Source organism: Amblyomma mixtum, chromosome 6 (genome assembly GCF_055824585.1).
Source record: "Amblyomma mixtum isolate Tamu chromosome 6, ASM5582458v1, whole genome shotgun sequence".
In the NCBI taxonomy this organism is placed as follows: Eukaryota; Metazoa; Arthropoda; class Arachnida; order Ixodida; family Ixodidae; genus Amblyomma; species Amblyomma mixtum.
Genome location: NC_143017.1, coordinates 112,211,447 through 112,230,035, shown reverse-complemented (window position 1 = coordinate 112,230,035; position 18,589 = coordinate 112,211,447). Strand labels below are relative to the sequence as shown.

Sequence of the window (18,589 nt, the reverse complement as noted above, 5' to 3'; positions counted from 1 at the left end):
GATGCTTTCGTGCCAAATATTACACTAACTGCAGTCCCACTCACTTATTCGCTAAGCATCGAGGCTCACTTATTTGCAAAGCAGTATTGTGAGTGGCCATTCTTGGAAATATTTTCGTCACAAGGAGTTCTATGAAAGGCTTGAAGTAACGCACAATAAGCAAAGAGGAAAAAAACGCAAGTAGTGGTCTGTAGTTACCATTATTTCGTGTTTTTATTTTCGTGTGCTTTATTTATTCTTTGATATACGCTTCTGATCAACGCTGACGAGCGTCACGGCTGACGCTGCGTGATATATAGAATCCGTGCAGGTGGAAAAAGCCTAAACGATGCGCGCCTCAGGCCACTGTTAGCGGGATCAGGAAGTAACGGAAGGGTACACGAGTCTTCTATCGCTGCAGGCGGTTGCTTCAGTGTCGCGAAGCAGGACTCAAGCCGCCAGATGACGAACACGTTCAGGAAGTCGAAATGAGCCGTCTCTAGGAGAAGAGATGTGAGCATACCATTGGGGACCCAACCAACATTCGCCCGGGACAAATCAAATAATCAGAAACCCGCCTTCAGCTTAGAGATCCGTGGGTAAAACAGCGAAGTAGCATGTGGTAAGGCTGCAGGCGGGCTCGTATAATGATAATAGAAATGTTCATACCTTTTGGAGATTCATGCGAATTCAAAACCGACATTTATTAGACCTCACGAACATATACAGAGATGTCTTGCTTCATAAATACAGAGACGCGCAGCAGTACATCAACACAGCCATGCTCTGTCCATTCATTTACAATACAAGACTAACTAGCCCCAGAAAACATCTCTCATTTATGTTTTTAACCAGGCAGTTCAATAAACTATGCGCGGAAGAAGTCACATACCCCGCCCAAGCTGGTTACTCATTTGCCACGGTGCTTCACTGATGAGATCTTCTCGTGGATTATCTTCCCTGCCACGTTTCGTTGAAAGGAAAGCATGAATGCACAAGACGAGTGCGCTCCAAGACACTGGCGCACAGTACTCCATGCAGTAGGTGTTAATGACCACTCCTCCACCACAGTGGTGCTCAGAGTCATGAGTGGGGCCTCAGATTGTGATTAACATTATCAGCTTGCCCTCACTCGCCGGAGCAACGTCATACACAATCACAGACAATCATTCATTAAGCGTGATATGCTTTTTGCTCACACTATCGCCAAATTCAGCGCGAACGTCATCGAAAAAAAGCAGGGACCTTATCCGAAAACTTCCGAGCTAACCATCAGAGTGGTAGCGTGCAGAAAAAAAAAGGCACTCTTTCCTCGACCAGGATTCGAGTCAGCGTCACCGCATACAGAGTGGTTTCTCTTTTCGATGCTTCGCACCACGCGGCCACCGCCGTAGGATGCTGCACTGCGTGTTCTCACGTCGTTGTTTTCCTTACCTCTCTTGCGCTCATTCCGTACTGCCAAAGGTACGGCGCGTGTAGAGCTGCCGCCTTAGCCGTACGCTTGAGCCGGTTGGGTCAAGATATGAAAAGGGTCGACTTAATTGCGAACGGCAGTTTTATATGGCCGCACACTAATGTGAGAAAGCCGCCAAGGTGGCCGAGACTGCCCAACGGAAGGCGAAGGCCGATGACTGTTACTGCGTGTCAAACAGCGAAAGCAGCGAAGAAAAGAATTCACCTTGTGCATAAACGCACACCCTCACCGCTGAGCGCACTGCCCATAACGAAAAGCCGAATCGCCAGACCGGACCACAGATGCACGTAAACTGCCAAAATCGGTGAAGTAAGGCGCTGACGGCGGAACCTCCTCAAGCCGCGAAACAGCCAGGGAGTTGTGCGCTGCCTAGCTCGAAGAACAAAAGCTGACTGATACAGGGTTGCGTCCAGCAGCCAAGGGTCCTGGCGCCTTTACCGGTGCGCTGATACCACCACCTATCAGCTGTCCTAGATGCGCTGCGCAATGCCTACAATTGAATTCATGTTTTAACCTACTCTCGACGATTATATTGATTAGAAATTTTCATACCTCAGGCCAGACGTCTCAATGCGAACGCAGAGATGCCAAACAACAGAGCGGTGGCCTAACAACACCGAACTTCCCTAAGCAAGCTTAAGATCCGCCAAAAACTTTCCCAAAGATGCCTTTCTCTTCGCGTTCTTGCTCGGAGAGCGCAATATACCCCCTCGTTTGTTATAATATTGCATATGCACAGTCCCTATGCACTACAAATGTTTCCGTAAAATGTTGCTCTAAAGTTAATGCGAATTAGAAGGCAAAGTACTGAGTTCGATTGCAACTAACTAATTTCCCTACGTGGCCTGGACACATGCGCGTAATGTGAGGGCTGTGCGGTGGCCCTGAGACCTTGCACGGTCCAAACTCGCTTGCTTAATAAAGTTTTCCATCCATCCATCCATCTGGATTAAGTGCGCTTATTGGTACTGGTGCGGAGATGTTGAGGCAGCGGTGGAGTAAACACATGCTTTTGGACTCTCTTTATATCGCTCACGTTTTCCTTTTCGTGTGAAAGATTTGCCCAGCGAAAAATCTCGTCTGGTAGTCGCACACGACTTTGTGGGTTCTGTGATGGTGCACTTGCAATCAAGCGGCGACAGATAACCGCGGTGTCAGTCACCGTGGTGCTCCAGCATGGCGACCGCTGTGACGTCGCTGCAAACGCCTCGTACTCGGCCTGCGCTGCAGTCGAATTAGCGAACGGTATCGGAGCGCGCGCCTGCTGCACATGGGGAGGTGCATCCCGCTTGTCCGGCGGTTCGCTAGCGACGCAGGATCGATGCCCGGTCGGCTCCTTTCTGCCGTGTCAGCGCTGCTCGTCGTCGTCGTTAACAAAGGGCGGCCTCTCGACGCTCTGCTGACGCGGGGAGCGTTTTGCTCCTGCTTTCCTCCGAGTCTAGCTTATGCGCGCGGTCTTATCCTGAAGCACACTTTTATCTTTATTTGCTTACTTCACTCGCGGGGGCCGATATTCGGACCACCCGCTAAATTAAGTTACCGGATCTAGGGGCCAGAGGAAGGAAGGCAGCGTTTTGCTTAGTTCCAGCGCTTTTGTAACACAATGAGGGCGGTAATGACCGTTGTGCTGAATCAATTAAAGTCGATAAGTGAAGGGGCGCCGTTAGCCTGGCATCGTGCACATTAATCGCATCGGTTAGTCTGAAACGTTTCTGCACTTTGACCGCCATTATTACTTTGAACAGTTTGAAAGATGCTGCGATAGCGCCCTGTTCTGTGCAGTTCGTGAAGCTGTGGCCGCTGAACCGCGCTCGTTTTTCCCTGCCCGGTACACGAGCACCAGCGGTATTCTCAGTTGTATTTCTTTTCACTTATTTACCCCGTAAGAATTTGTTACGAGAACAAACCAGTGCATCTTGGGAATTTAAAGCCTCCACGATTCCAAAACAAGCTAACGAACGGGCGCACTCCCCAAAGCCTTACCATAGCTACCATAAAACATAGATGTCTTAAGGACAGTTTTATGCGTTAATTTCGCCTTCATACTTGGAGCTATTTTTGTGCAGGTCCCTTCTGATTTCAGCACATTTTTATTGCGTATACATTTGTGAAAGCTGCCATAGCTGCAGTGGTCTAAATGCATTTAAGTCACGGCCAGTAATATGAACGCAGCGCCTGAAGCATGATATTGTTAAGAAAAAACCCACCCACTCACTGAATTCCTTTTTTTTGTCGCTCATGATACAGCATCGCATTTAAAATCTAGTTGCCGACTGAACGTACATAAACGGATAGGAAAGCTTCAGACACTAGGGTTTGCGGTATTCGAAAAATACCTGTAGTTGCTTGGGCATTCCTGTAAATAAAAGATGATCTGCGTTGCCAGCGTGCTCAGTAGATATCGCATGCAAATTATTAGTACACATCTTGTAAACCAACATGATGAGGTACGTTAGGGCTCAAATATTTTACTTGAGTCGGCTTAATCCTAATGAGCATTGTTTTCGGCGAGGTGGCTCATAAATCTCATATCACAATTTGTTCAGGAGGCGCGTGATGCGTAAGACTCAGAATGGTCTAGAGACGTGGTATGTACTGAATTTAGAAAAAAAAAACGATTTCGATAATCGATATTTTCTTGATTCTCAGTGCTTTGCTTTACTATCAACCTTTAAACATAGAAAATCCGTGAGTACTCTATCAAGCGGTACAAGTATAAAATTGTGAATGGCTGTATATAAATGAAGTTTCCGAATTACCTCTCCAAAGAGATTTCTTTCTTATGAGTGTGCGTTATCCGTAAACAGCGAATGCAGATAATCTTGCAGCACGATTATCCGACACTGAAAACCTTTCTTTAAATATAAATTTACTCTGAGATTTATATGTTGGAATTTAAATGGCCATCTAGGCGTCACGCATATGTTGCTTGCTTGGTCTACAACAAACAACCCTGAAGAATAAACCGCGGCCGGCTGAAGTGTGCCGTGCCGCAGTGTTTGAATAAAGTGTGGCCAGGCTAGTTGGTATTTACCTCATCATAAATGACGCATCGTCGACACCAACCAAAGCTTTATTTCAATTGAAAAGTCGACGTGTCGCAACCAACTGGTCTCTTTCTTCAGTGGTCACGGCCACTGACAGCGTGGTACGGGGACCATGAGTAGGTAGGAAGTGAGGGAGGGACACCTTGTGGAGTGAAACATGCAGGAAGAATAATACAGGAGAAGCCCTTCGAGTACCGCAGCACGTGAGAAAAGCGTGGACGAAGTGATGTGATTCTGGAGGCCATCTTGTTCAGGCTGCTCCAGAAACGGCACGGGCACAAAGTGCTCTGTAGTTGCTATTGCGGAGTAGTTGGTGTTCTGGCTTCACAAAAAAGTGACCGCTACTCAAGCCGCCATGTAACTGCTACCCAAACACGTCGGCGCGAACAAGTGCAGTGGCGATTACCGTAAGCCACTGTGTACATGGCGGCGCATCGAAGCTTTCACGATAGTGGTGCCACCGTGCATCGCTGCTAGCTGTTAGGGCGATGCGGCCAGATGAGGCTTGCCCCTCCCTCTTCAGGCGACACCGATTTCTGGTCTCTCATCGGTTTCACCAGCTCACGCTTTAGAAAGCTTCCCCGTCAACTCGCCCGGACCGCTGGAAGTCCCCGGGGCACTTACCTCAATAGGGCCCTCCCCAGTCACCTCTCTGTAAAAATAGACAGTAAATGTTTTTCACCACCAGCACCCACGAATGTGACAACCTCGTGAAATACTTGCACACACCTCGTATTCGAGAACCGGACATTGGTGCAGCAAATCGAGCAAATCCATCTATTTCTCCGTCCACAAAGTTTACTTCATGACAATCAAGAACTGTTAGTGGAGTGTTTCTTGAAGAAGGAATATGTGTGAAAAATAAGAAGTCGTTAATTGCATATACATACATGTCTTGCTCGAATTCTTTGCCGCAATCTATCGAAAAGCCGAAACAGCTGATGAGCTGCGCTCAAATTTCGCATTAGGAGTAACGTAATTTTCGGCAATTTTTTTCACATCGCAAGCAATATATATCAATTTTTTATTTATGTCATTAAATAGAGGTATATGAGCTGCAATATGATGTCCTACAATAAAACAAAATTTTGAAATTTATGGATGAATAAAACTTTTTTGTACCACTTTCCTGGAGCTGTAAAACCTCCACTAGCTTTCCTGCGACGCGCTTTCGGGTTTTCACTTAGTTTTGTGAGGCTCAGTCGTGTTTCGATCTAACGCTGATGAATCAGCGACTTCGCTACGATTCCTTAGCGAAGTGAGCAGTTTGCATGGCCTAGAAGCTAGAAGGGCCGGCCTCATTGCGACTTTGTCGCAGCTATGCCAGCCCCGCTCCAGACGCTCAACGGCATTTACCTCTTCTTTTTTTTCTGCTCCACCTCCTCAGAGACAAGCAGCTGTCCCGTCTCTACAACGCCGTACAAGATCGACGGATCTATATTTAGCATGCCTATGTCGCCTCCACCTATCAACGAGTCCATCCGTTTCCTCCAAAAACCGCTTCTGACCCCATCACATGACCCCTGAGGCAAATGACAGCTGCAGGGAGGCGCGGCCACTACCTCACTCACCGCCGCTATCCACACAGACGGCAGCATACAGCTATACCAACGCATCACATACGGGGTCTTCACATGTTTCAGAGTAATCCCAGCGCACATCCTTCGTAAAACTCAGTCGTGCAAAACTGGCCGGCTCTTGGTCTTCTGAATGCGTTCAGATCTTCTCTTGCAACTGCCCTGCTCCCTGTGGCAATCTCGAGCTCTGTCTCTTCTCCTGCCCACTCACCGTTTCCACTCTCTTCATTCCTTTTCCTTCACCCGTCCTCGTTGAGTGCCTGGATGTCGTCGTGTAGCCGGATGACCAGTTCGCTTATCGTCATCCAGGCGCAGCATGTGCTGGGCGCTTGATATATACGCTCTTAAAAAAGAAAAAGGTCCTTTCTCTGCCTCTCTTGGCGCACTCTTCGGCGTGTTGGTGCCGTTTGGAGATTATCAAGGAAATTTTGAGGTTCGTTTCCTTTTTCCATTTGTATGCATCTCTCTCTCTCTGCACCTTTTCTCTGGCCTAAATGCAGATTCAAACTCTGGCGAGTCTTCCTTGACGTTTCTCCCGACTCTGCGTTGCCGACGAGGCTGAGAACACTTTTTATTTTACGAATTCGTTCAAGGATACTTTTTGTTTGATGATCTGTTTAGGGCCACCTCGTAAGTGGTGTCTTCCACAGTCGGCACTTTTATAGTTTATAGATGTTTGAAAACTGTTTGTTGTTTTATGATTGACGAGTGTTATATTTTAGCTGACTTTCTCATTTATGCATAATACTGACAACTTTCTTTTTCTTTTCCTTCGGCAATGTGCTAGCTTCGGTGTCTGCCCGCGTCTACTAAATACATTTATATGCTTACGCTTCTGCGCATATTCCTCAATATTTCACTAACCTTTAGTGGTGCGGGTGAGGTACGATTTTCTTACTAATTAAAAAAAAAGGGGGAAAAGTTTCTCTTTTCTCTTAGCCTGTTATCTGTTATCTACAAACTTCACTGGCAGCTGGTTTTCAATGATTCCTGCCGAATGTTCCGACTTTCTCTATTTGTGTTACGGTTCATTTTCTATATCTCTTTATGTTCGTGGTGGGCACCTGAACTAGAGATTGATTGATTGATTGATTTGCTTGATTGATTGATTGATTGATTGATTGATTGATTGATTGATTGATTGATTGATTGATTGATTTGTGAAATGTCAGGCTTTATCGAACAGAAAAGTGCACCACTAATAAAGTTGTAGGCGTACTTGACATGGTTTCCAGCTCTGAGGGCTTTGAATTCTAGCATTGCTCATTTATTTACATCTATGAAGTGCCGTGACATTCGATGCTTAATGCAATTTTAATGTCTAGCCGTGCATGTACCGGACTCGGCTGAGAGTCTCTCGCGGTGCCTTTGCAGACGACTATCCGCCAGGCAGCGTGCGCGCGGTGCTGGTCCTCCGTGGGCTGGGCAGCCTTCTCGACAACGATGCCGTGTTTCTCCACAGCGACCTTCTCGTCGTCTCCTTCCTTCCTCAGGCTGGCGCCGCCAACCTCTCCTCTCACTTTGACGTCACCATGAACTACCGCCAGGTGCGTGGCCGACATGTTTTGGGGACATATGCAGTAACTTTGTTCAATCAATGGCGAAACACGCGTTCTCTCTACTTTGTACACTTCATATAATTATTTTTCGCAATCAATGCCGGTGTCCTCTTTCTATTTATTCTTTGGGTTCAAGCTGCTAAAAAGCCAGCTGTGTCATTTAGCATCTACATACATCTCTACGCTCTGCACAGTTGTTCATAGTGACACACAGCGCAAAAAGACGAAGAACCAGAGTAGGAAAAACCCAGGACAAGCGCTGTCCTTGTTCTTACTCTGGTTCCTCGTCTTTTTGCGGTGTGTGCCACCATGAATCTTTACCACTTAGTCCAGTTGACAGTCTTGCTGCACAGTTAAGCACTTCTGTCGTATGTTAAAATTCGCAACAGGTAAATTCAGAACAGGTAAAATTCGGTAGTTCTTGGTTGGCAGCAAGGTGCGCTATCCTCGGCAACCGCGGGATGCCAAGCGAAGCGCATTATACTATCATAGCTCGGGTAGCAGCATCCCACCGCTGCCACCAGTTGCTGCATCACCATGGGGGCTCGTCCGGGATGAGGAAAGGTCTGCAGCTTCGGAGTTTGGGAAACGAAAAACAAGCGTGTTTAATGGCACTTTTAACAAACTTAATTACATACTGTACAAAAGAGCAAAGAATCAAAAGTTAAGAGTTCATAGCGTCGAGCGTCTGGGCGGGCCTTTTCGGCAAGGCCCAGAGCGTCCGTTCTCACTTAGGGCGCCGGTTAAATACCCTAAGGCTCCGCCCCTTCACCAGGCGACAATTCAACACGGCGCACAGATCAGCTCAGCACAGCACAGCAAACGGAGGCACCTGTTGCAGAGTCCACGCGTGGAAAAGGGAGAGGAGAAATTGCAACTCCGCTGCGAATTCCTGCAGTGTGGCTCGTCCTTGCGACGCCGCGGCCTCAACTGCGGCGACGAGCTGTCTACGGTGAGATCGGCTCTTGACAGAAACGGCTAGTCCCTTCCGCTCCGTTCCTTTTGGTCCCCGAACGGGCGCTTTTGGTTCCGTCCGCCCTCGGTCGCTGACCCCGGGCGTCCTTCTCCGGGAATGCTCATCCCCAACCAGCGAAGCGTGAGAAAATACCGCAGGCACTTTCTGAGCGCACGGCATGCTTCTTTGGGGTCGTCGTCTGGTCAAACGCGGGTCTCAAGCTGAGTCGTAACAATACGCAGAGGAGTAGCGAATAGGAAGACAAGATTCAGGGGACACTTTGGCTCTCTGAAGTTCTGCAAGGCGAATACGTTTCCTGACGCACTGTTTGTTTTTATTTATTTTTATTTTCCATATTTTATTTTTTGTTTTTGCTTCTTTTCTTATTTTTATTGTTTTTATTTTCATATCTTATTTTTATTTTGTTTTTATTTTTGTTTCCTTTCTTATTTTTATTTTTTATTTTCTTCATTTTATTCCTTTTATTTTATTTATGAAACCCATGCATTCACTAGATGCGCCTTTATTCATGCTCGAACCTTGAGCCTTCGTGGCGGTGTGGTAGCGTCTCCGCTTCAAATGCCAAAAGCCCTGGTTTGATTCCCACCCTCAGCGCAGTTTCTTTTTAAGCAGTGACGCCGAAGGGTGGAGAAATCTGCCGACGCGTCTGTCGACACGGCTGCCGACGCGTCTGTCGACACGGCTGCCGACTCGTCTGCTAACGACAGTATGAGGCAATAAAGGCTTTCGCCTTAAGAAGCTTTTTCTCGCAAAGTACTGGCTCCACCAATGGGTAGCCCGTTCCTCTCCTCTGCTGGACATTTGCTAGCTCTAGCTAGACGTTTGCTAACTCTTTCTACACGCGCGCATTTCATCGCGTCCAAAGGCGTCTGCTATGAGCAGGACGAAGGGTTCGAAGTCAAGCATCGAAGTTTCCCTAGCTTGCTTCGCACGGGGCCAGTCCTGTCGCCGGCCAAGTACACCTGCCGCTGCCACATACTGATGACAGGGTGGAAGGAGGCAGGGAAGGATCAACAAGCAGCGCATTTGCTCATTCTCCACGGACTCTGGTGTTCCCAGCCCCAAACAATGTTCTGCGTATGAACTTCGTAACACTTTCGTGTTTCTTTGGTTTCAGAGCAAACATCCCCCCGTGGTCCTCGAATGCGCCTCTGTGTGGAACACGACGTGGTAAGTTCTGCAGGGGATATTAGTTGGTATTGGAAACCTCGCATCTCGTGGGCCTACACTTGCTTTGCTGCATACGGGTTTTGGGAAGCGATACCAATATTAATCGCAAATACGTTAATAGTCAAGGGTAGCGCGCGTTCGAAAACAAGCTGCAATTTATGCTACCGCTGCGGGAACAAAAAGTAAGAAATTTACTGTTAGAAGTAGGCTTGTCTAGCGCGCTGGGGCTGTACGCCGTTGAACAAAAAGCGGAACACTTTTTGGTTCAGTCTCTTTGTCACTGCTGCGAGGCTCGTAGCAGTGCATTTTCAATGTTTACAAGTCTTCACTACAGAGCAAGCGTTGTCTGTGGAACCCAGAACACGCTGTAACACTCCGCATAGTTTCGGTTATAGAGCACCGCTCGAGCGCTCTAGACAAGCCTGCTCCGGACTACTTCGGAGGAGCATGCATAGCGATGAGCAGGTATGCGCGGAACTGTCGTTAGGTTAACTGAGTGAAGACGCATGGGACAGGAGCGCCGTATCCCGTGCGGGCAGAAAAATTATTCAGACTGGGAAACTTGCTGGCCCCAGGCATGGCTAACTTGGAGAGGAGTGGATGGTGCATTTGCCCTCCTTTAGTATACGTAATGCGCCTAATGGTGATACTCTACTTTGTTTTGACAACGACTTAAGGAGAATTTCTTCTAAAGTTTTGCACCGCTTCTGTAAAAACTAAGGGTATGTCAAGATTCAAAACTTCCAATAGTTTGCGAACAGTATTTATTATTTCAACTATTCGAACCTCCTTAAAATTCAGGAATAATGGATTTCTTGTTTATTTAAACTCGCAGCGAAACATCGCGACATTTGAAAACTGTAGCATCTTGCACTTGTCATGTCAGTAAACTGGCTACCTTCTTACAGAATCGACTGCCTGCCCTTGCACTTTCATGGGCGTTTATGGCACCCGCTTCTTGCGCTCATGAAGGGACACGTTTGGCGGCACGACCACGCGCGTTTTACAGGCTGCGCCTTTTTGCGTACAAACAACTCTCCGTGCGGGGCAGACTTAACGGCGTGGTTTCATTTATGCGCAGTCGTTTGGCGACAACGTTTAGGCCTTTTGAGGGGCTTTGCAGTCCGGCGAAATCGATACGCGACACATAAGCGAGCCACTTGTCGTTGTGAGCGTTACGCTTGGAGCTGCATTCCACAACCGGCGCTTTGTGTCGTAAAGGACCACAAGTCAGGCAGCAGCTCTTGTGCGCGTTTCACGAACCGTCTTGTCGCATTTTGCCAGCAGTGCCTTGCGCCTTGCCCCATAGGTTATCGACCGTTGTCTTCACTCCTCCCATCAAGAGGTATCTCGTCACCTCCACCTTAGATTGTTTTAGGAAGTTCCTTTGCCATGTAAGCTTCAAGCCAAACTGAGACGTCCTTTTTTTCATTGAATACAGTAACTATTCAACCTATTGTAAATGAGATTTTAGTCTACAAAATAAAGTTTACTGCTACTGCCACACGGTTACCCTTGACTTATTTAATGCCTGGTAGGCCTGATGATGGCCCATGATCAGTGGAAACTAAATTTGTTTGCAATGTTTGTTTTCTGGACAAGCGTGTGTTTTGAGATAGAATTTCTTGTATTGGTATTCGAAAATTTTCTGAATTAATCTGAACTATTCCAGAACATTCCATTCAGTTCGAAACCAATTTTTATTGTTCGCATTCTTTTGTACACAACGAATTTCTTATTCCCTCACATTTTGTAAAAACCAGCAGCATACACAGGGCCAGTTGGGAACGTCGACGTCAGTTGGCTCAAGACGGAATGTATTTAAGTTATGATCCATGCAACTTTACAAGCGCAGTGTCGACATACGCGGTGAGAACAGAAGAAAGCGTAATGATAGGAAGCTGTTTTCCATTACTTTGGTCACTTCATCTTGAATTGTCCCATTTAAAAGCTTTAAATTCGTTCCCGGGCTCCTGAAAGTTGCAAAAACAATGTTAACTGCAATGTATCATCAATTACACATAATGTCAGGCCGCCATAAACTGTGAGCATCTTCCACTCGTACAATAAAACCTTTCACCTTTTAATTTGTTGTTTCAATGAGAAAATAGCATAATGGACGTTTTGACTAGAAGGTCTTACGGAGTGTGTATTCGTCAAACCTTTAGGCATCGATGTCGGTCTCTAGTCCTTATTTATAAAGTGTACGACTATTCTCGTTTTAAGGTGGCCTGGGAATATGCGCTGAAGATTGAAAGCTTAGCGGGTTTTCTTTCAACGCTGCTTCGTATACATTACACTTCAGGCAGGCACAAAGTGCACATATTGCTACTGACCACCATCCTCAATGTTCATCACCGCCTCGTACGTATGGTAGGTAAATATCACTCATAATTACAGCTCGCTTAAATCTGACTTTATTCCCCATTTGAGAGGTTCTGACTGCGCGCGCATGGGTAATCATTAATGAACAAAACGTTGACAAATGCACCACCGCTCTCTACAGTAACGATGGCGTTCCCCCAGGAAACGCCGCCAGTGCGCAGCCGCTGCAGATCGTGTTGTCACCTAAAACGGTTGACATACACAGGAGAAATTACTGAGACACGTTGGGACGCGCAAAGCTACAGGGGTTTTGAGGGGAGGAAAAGGAAAATCACTAGCCCCTCGCATGCCCAAGGCTACCGCCGGGCCGGATAATGCACTCTAGCCGCGTGACGGCGCCACTGAGGTTGTTGTTAGTGTGGCAGTATTGATGACCGCTTTGATGCTCGGGGTACAAAGGTGCTCGAAGCATACCTCTGGCAATGTGTTGGTTTGCCTTCTCAGCAATTGTTTTACAGAGACGCAGTTTCCATGCAACCAGAAGCGTTTCTTCAGCGATACCTCTCATTTCCCGAAGGTTGTGGTCCAGCGAGAACTGCCGCCTGGTGGACCAGACCGAGCAGACAGTCACCTGCCGTTGCCTGCAGTCCGGAAACGTGGCCGCCGTGCGCCGCAAGGACTGGCTCAAGGTGCCCTGCTCCAAACTGGCGGCTCACTTGAGCGCCACCTGGCGTACCTCTCCCCCAATTCTTACCTAGCGAAGTCTGGGCTTGGCAGCCTTCTGCCTTTCGAAACACTGAACACGACGCCTATACGCCGCCGCCCTGGCACGAAGCTCGCGCGTTGATCACTGACGGGGCGAACTCCTCTTTACAGAAGGGCCAACTACTCAAAAACAAAACGTGGATGTCTCGAGTAAGAACGAGTTCCCGGGCGCCAAGCTGCTCTTGATGCGCATGCGCACCTTAAAAAAAATGCAGCGAAGCTATAGTTTGTTTGATACGCATTCCTAGCTGCATAACACACGCAGATGATGAGAAAGGCGGACGTAAACATTATAGCTTGCTTGCATTCTTTTTGCATCGCCTTCTTTGCGTCCTCCAACATCAGCATGCGCTAGCTATAACAGAACTGTGTTAGAACTGAAGCTGGACGAAGACTACTTGAATGAGTGGATTACGCTTCTCTTACGCCTCCCGCAATTCGACTCCGGCACTATGGCTCAGGAATCTAAATATGATGAGGCGATTCCATGATGAAGGATATTTCGCTTTCGATTTATAGCACGGATGAACCATCCACTTGAATAGAAAGCCGTTTCATGGTTGTCATTTCTGAAGCTAGGCGTAGGCTGTTAACATCCTATTTTGACCAATCCAATCAAAACTTGTTGCCAGCCACGCTTAGCGCAGCCAGGTGTTTCAGTGCTCTTCCTGTCTTACTGAATCGCCAGGGCAGCGACACGAAGCGCACTTGCTTTCTACAGCTTTTTATTCTTTATTTTTCTTTGGTTCCAACCTGGCCCACTGCAAATGCATGAGCTTCCCTGAGCCGCCCGGAAAAGGGCGGAGAAAAATGGCGGCTGGTTTCTGAGCAGAGAACCGGGTCGGGCCACCGCGGGAGCGCCGTCATGACGGGGGGCTGTGTCGTCTGCCTCGCAGCCGTCGTGCTCACCTTCAGCGTCTACGTGTGCAACATGAGGTGAGGGGCTTCACGTTCAGGCACCACCGAAGTGCCATAACGATAACGACATTAGTAATGACTGGTTACGAGTGTGGTATTTGTCGTCAGGAGTGCAGGAAAAGGGATTCGTTAGAGCTGCTCTTCTGTGTAACTTCAAAGCGCTTAACGTAGGCAGAACGACGAGATAAAGAGCGAAATGTGACACGCATATGCGTTTCCAGCGCTGGCGCCCCCATTCCATTATCTGTATATATACCCTGATGTGTAATAAAATTTCAGTTCACAGCAGCTCTATATAGATTTCGTTCTGTCTTACCTTAGCGCCTTCAGTGAAGCGATGAAAGAGGTATTGAATGAAGGAAGAAAGAAGTGGACGCTGCAGTGGGGGGTCTCGAATTAATTTTAAAAACTTGGGGATCTTTAATGTGCACTTACATCGCGCAACAGACTGGATCAAGCGTTTCGCCTCCTTTGAAACGCGGCCACCGTGGCCGGGATTTATGCCTGCATCCTCAGGCTGATCAGCTGCATGCTCTAACTACTGAGCCACCGCGGCGGATTGAAACTTCAGAATGGAACGACGAGCGTTCAGCCCTACAGACAAAAATAAACAAGTGCAAGTCGCTTCAGGAATGAACAGAAAATGGCCCTGAGGTTAAACTGGCTTCGCATGAAAAGGTGTGCACTTAGAGAGGCATTCTGTTCCCGTGTGTGAACGTCGCATTGACACTAGACACTTTTAGTTGCTGCGTACGTAGCGACATTGCGAGTGCAACGCTCACTACGTTCCGTACGCTGTAAAGGACACCCCCGTCACACTTATAGTTGGCCGTACCGCCGCAGAGCAGCCGCGTAGCGTGTTGTGTTTTGTCGCCATCTAGTGACAAAACACTGAAAGCGCTGTAGCGCTCGGCTGAACATTTTTCATTTTCTGACAACATGAATAGTATATTACTCTTTTTAATGGAGGAAAAAATGTATAATGTTTAATGAAGTGCAAAAGTAGGCACATGACTAAAAAAATTATTCGACAGGTGCGGTTGCTATGACGATAAACGTACACGACGTCAGTTAGGCTTAAAAGGTCAAAAATCGCCTCATTATCTGAAAAACAAGGGGCATTTGTCCCTAATATTTTGGTGTGTGGGTGAGAGTAGACAAAATAAAAGCTAGCAGCACAGTTTAGAGCGAGCCATCGCGTTGAAGGAAGCAGCGGCGAAGTCAAATCGGTCCGAAGCGGGCGAGATGGTCGCCGCCATGTTCTCTACGCAGCACGTAGCGTCCCGCGTTGCGTACGCTACGCTATGCTTTGTAGCGGGCGGGCGTCCGCAACGCGCGGCTACATACGTTGCGTTCTGCGCATGCGCATTCGTTACCCGCGGTGTCGTTGCGTGCGCAAGCTCACTGCGTACGTCCAACTAAAAGTGTCTACTATTTGTAGCCGGACTTCAAATTTCCCACGCCCTCAGTTGATGGAATCGTGGCCTTCTTGCTTTTGATGCGACTCGCACCACTGTTGTATGTCAGTCACTGATGTCGATGGTGTGACTCCTAGCCCACTCCTTCGCACGTCAGTCATTCTAGACTTCTGTAACTAGCCGACACGCTTGTCGGAAACTGAAAAGGTACTGTAGGGATGAATTCCTACAGCCAACTGTCTCTTCTTTATTACGGTGACACATTTCTCTAAGAGTGCTCTTCAGCAGTAGACCGACGAATGTGCAGATGTCGGCACCGTTGGTCGAGCTTCGTTGAGGGTGTTTATCTTTTTCTGCGCTGCGCTGACCTCACCTCATTGTGCACTGTCAACTAGGACAAGTCCACACACGTTCGAACTACAGAGAAGTTCACCTGTTCTGCCCCTTTAGAAGGAATGGCTATTGTAGCAGGGAGCTGAAGAAACTCTCAAGCAAATAAATGGCATGCTTGATCGTTTGCAATTCGCACTCACAGAAACATATGTGATGGCGAAAATCCTGAGCAATAAATTTTGTTGCTACAGTAAGGAGGGAGCTCTAGGTATTAGAGAGTTCAAAGAAAATATTTGTTTTCGCCACTAGCCCTGTGTATTTCTCTACCGCACTCTTGGGGACCCTGCGCGTTACTTATCTGGCAGATTCTATTATAAAGCACGAGATTTCAGGGATAACGACACTGAACCAGTGATAGTCTCGGCATATGAATATATGTTTCAAAAACTGATAATGGCTCAAATAAATTAGCTATGCACGACGATGTTGTACCCTGCGACATTAAGAACAGTGTTCATGTGGAATTCTACAAAGTAATTTCGCAAAACAGTTATCACTGAAGTTTTTTTTTTATTATTTCTAGTGTAGTTTGAAGCACAAATTTATTGACGCATATATATGAAGGAAACCATCAATCTCTGATGCCAAGAAAAGCGCAGGGAATTTTGGTTGGTTTTTCTTGGGCAGCGATATTTTCTCTTTCTTCGCCCACTTTAGGTGGGACATCACGGAAAGCTCCGTCATCAAGATAAACCTGCTCACGTCGGTGGCCTTCATCCAGATGGTTTACATCGCGGGAGTGCACGCAACGTCCGTTCGTGTGAGTGACCTTTCTTGGCGCACGAAAACTTCTTAGTAGCAGCTGCACAGTGGGTTAGAGCGAAAGCACAGAGCAAAGCACAGTGGGTACTCAGTGCTTTCCAGCGGGGCCACTTTCCAGGCATCATAGACTTGTTGAATGAAGTCTGTACCATAGAGTAACTAATAAGATCAAACTGACTCAACTGACAATTTCAAGAGCGTGCGTTCTTTGGCCGTTCTATTTCAGTACGCTCGATAGTGCTGTCTTAAGGATTATTTTTAGCTGAACAAGTGTGGCATCTAAAGACAGCCACGCTGGACCTAAACGGGATAAAGAGATTGAAAAAAAAGTGAAATTTGAAATTTGTTTTTTCTCTCGCTGAAAGTTCGTCCTTTAAAGCTGAGCCTATTAAAATGCGGGCGTCGTATCTTTTTTTTTCTATTTTTTACACACTTTCCTGCGCTTTGCAGGGACGGGGCCCCTGCCCCTGCCTGCTGCGGATAGGAAACGAGTATGCGGGGCCCAGCACTTGTAATTCACCCTTTCGCATAACCCCCGACGGCATTTGCAAAAGACTGCGGCCCTGTAGATATTCTGCGAAGCGGTGTTTGCCTCAAGTTGGTTCTAGGTCTTCGGGTTGGTCTTTCTGACAATTTGGACTAGCACCACAAAATGAACCAAATGTTTATTTTTCCTAATTGGCAATACATTCATTACTGAAACTTTAGCTGTGATAACAAAATTTTTAAATTGGGTTTTAAATGTGAATATATTAACTTACATAACTGGAAGTTCGCGATACTTTAGTTTGATTCCTGTATAATCTGAGCAATAAAGGTTTGACTTTTACGTGCCAATGAGACAAGGTGAACTAAGCACGTACCAACATTTGAAATATCCTCAAGAGAGGGTCATATTTGTTTATTCTTAATGCGCGTGATTTTTACTTAAAAATTTTCGTGCTATCTCGAACACAGTTATTGCGATTTAGTTATGTAGTTTATTTTGGGCTGCTGCGTCACTCATTTCAATACAAATCGCTTGAAGCGCACAAGATCAAAAAGTGTTCTTGGCTATATATGCAATGCAGTGGTGATATTTTACGGAGAAGCTTGGTGACGGAGTTCAAGATGCAGCAATTACAATTCTGTATGGCACTCTCGCGAATTGTCCGGGAGAAATTTCTCAGGGTTTTGATCATAAACATAATCTCCAGAAATTGAACGAAAAGAAATACAAATTTCAATTGAAGCATATTAAAAGTATGTGTTAGCTTCACGGAGCTTTGCAACACAGAGGATAAAATGAGCTTCTCCCTGCTACAGCTTCCTGTGCAAGGAGATCAAATGAAAGTAGAAGCGCAGGGGTGCAGTGGCAGTGGAGTGGAGTGTTCTCGATGCGGTAGACAATGGTGCACTGCGAGTGTACTGCGAACGAATTGCGCGCAGGAGGTGTGCTATAGTGTGGCCCTGGTGCTGCACTACCTGTTCCTGGTGGCCAGCTTCTGGATGCTGTCGTACGGCCTGCACCTGCACCGGTGTCTGCTTCGCACATCCGCCCGGGCAGCTCCACATGCCTGTGCGCCTCCACCGCGAACGCGCTTCTACTGCGCGCTCTCGTGGGCGCTGCCGGGACTCGTCGTGCTGCTGTCGGTCCTCATCAACCCGAGGGGATACGAGACGCGCCGATAGTGAGTGGACACGCGTCAAGTCGAACCGGCTTAATCTGTTATCGAATTCACGGTTCGATTCTGTTAGCATCATGCGTAATGAGAGAAGCCCTCATTTCCTATTTTTCCAGTAATATGCGTTGTGGGGCTAGTTGGTTCATACTCAGATTTCTTTTATGCGCACAGAAAGACGACACAATAAGACAAGGTAGACAGGACGGAGCGCAGGACGGGATTGCGCTCCGTCCTGTCTGCCTTGTCTTATTGTGTCGTCTTTCTGTACGCATAAAAGAAATTCTATTTTTCACTATTGCAACAGACAGTTGATCCCTTTAATCAAACGGTGGAGATTTGGCTGTATCTATACAGGCTCACCTTGATGCGCAATCATTTTTGTCCGTAAAAAGATCTCTATTAAAGTCAGTGTGGCACTGGTTATGTATGTTTGGGAAGATTTATTGCTTGAAAGGTAGTACAATACATCATTCAAACGCAAAACAGGCGAGAGGAGCAAGAAGACAGAGACGAAGGGTAAATTTACAACTGACTTTAACGCAAACAACCTTCCAGCTGAGGA

At 47.1% G+C, this 18,589-nt stretch overlaps 1 protein-coding gene across 1 annotated transcript in view; it reads left to right on the top strand.

Annotated features, from left to right (window-relative positions):
* Window positions 1-18,589, top strand: part of LOC149340049 (adhesion G protein-coupled receptor L1-like) — a 92,095-nt gene that overhangs the window by 63,983 nt on the left and 9,523 nt on the right. Inside the window, exons 9-14 of the mRNA XM_089550635.1 lie at window positions 7,452-7,624; window positions 9,730-9,782; window positions 12,685-12,796; window positions 13,705-13,808; window positions 16,259-16,361; window positions 17,792-18,033. Coding sequence (XP_089406761.1) covers window positions 7,452-7,624; window positions 9,730-9,782; window positions 12,685-12,796; window positions 13,705-13,808; window positions 16,259-16,361; window positions 17,792-18,033 — 787 coding nt within the window. The remainder of the gene's footprint in view (window positions 1-7,451; window positions 7,625-9,729; window positions 9,783-12,684; window positions 12,797-13,704; window positions 13,809-16,258; window positions 16,362-17,791; window positions 18,034-18,589) is intronic.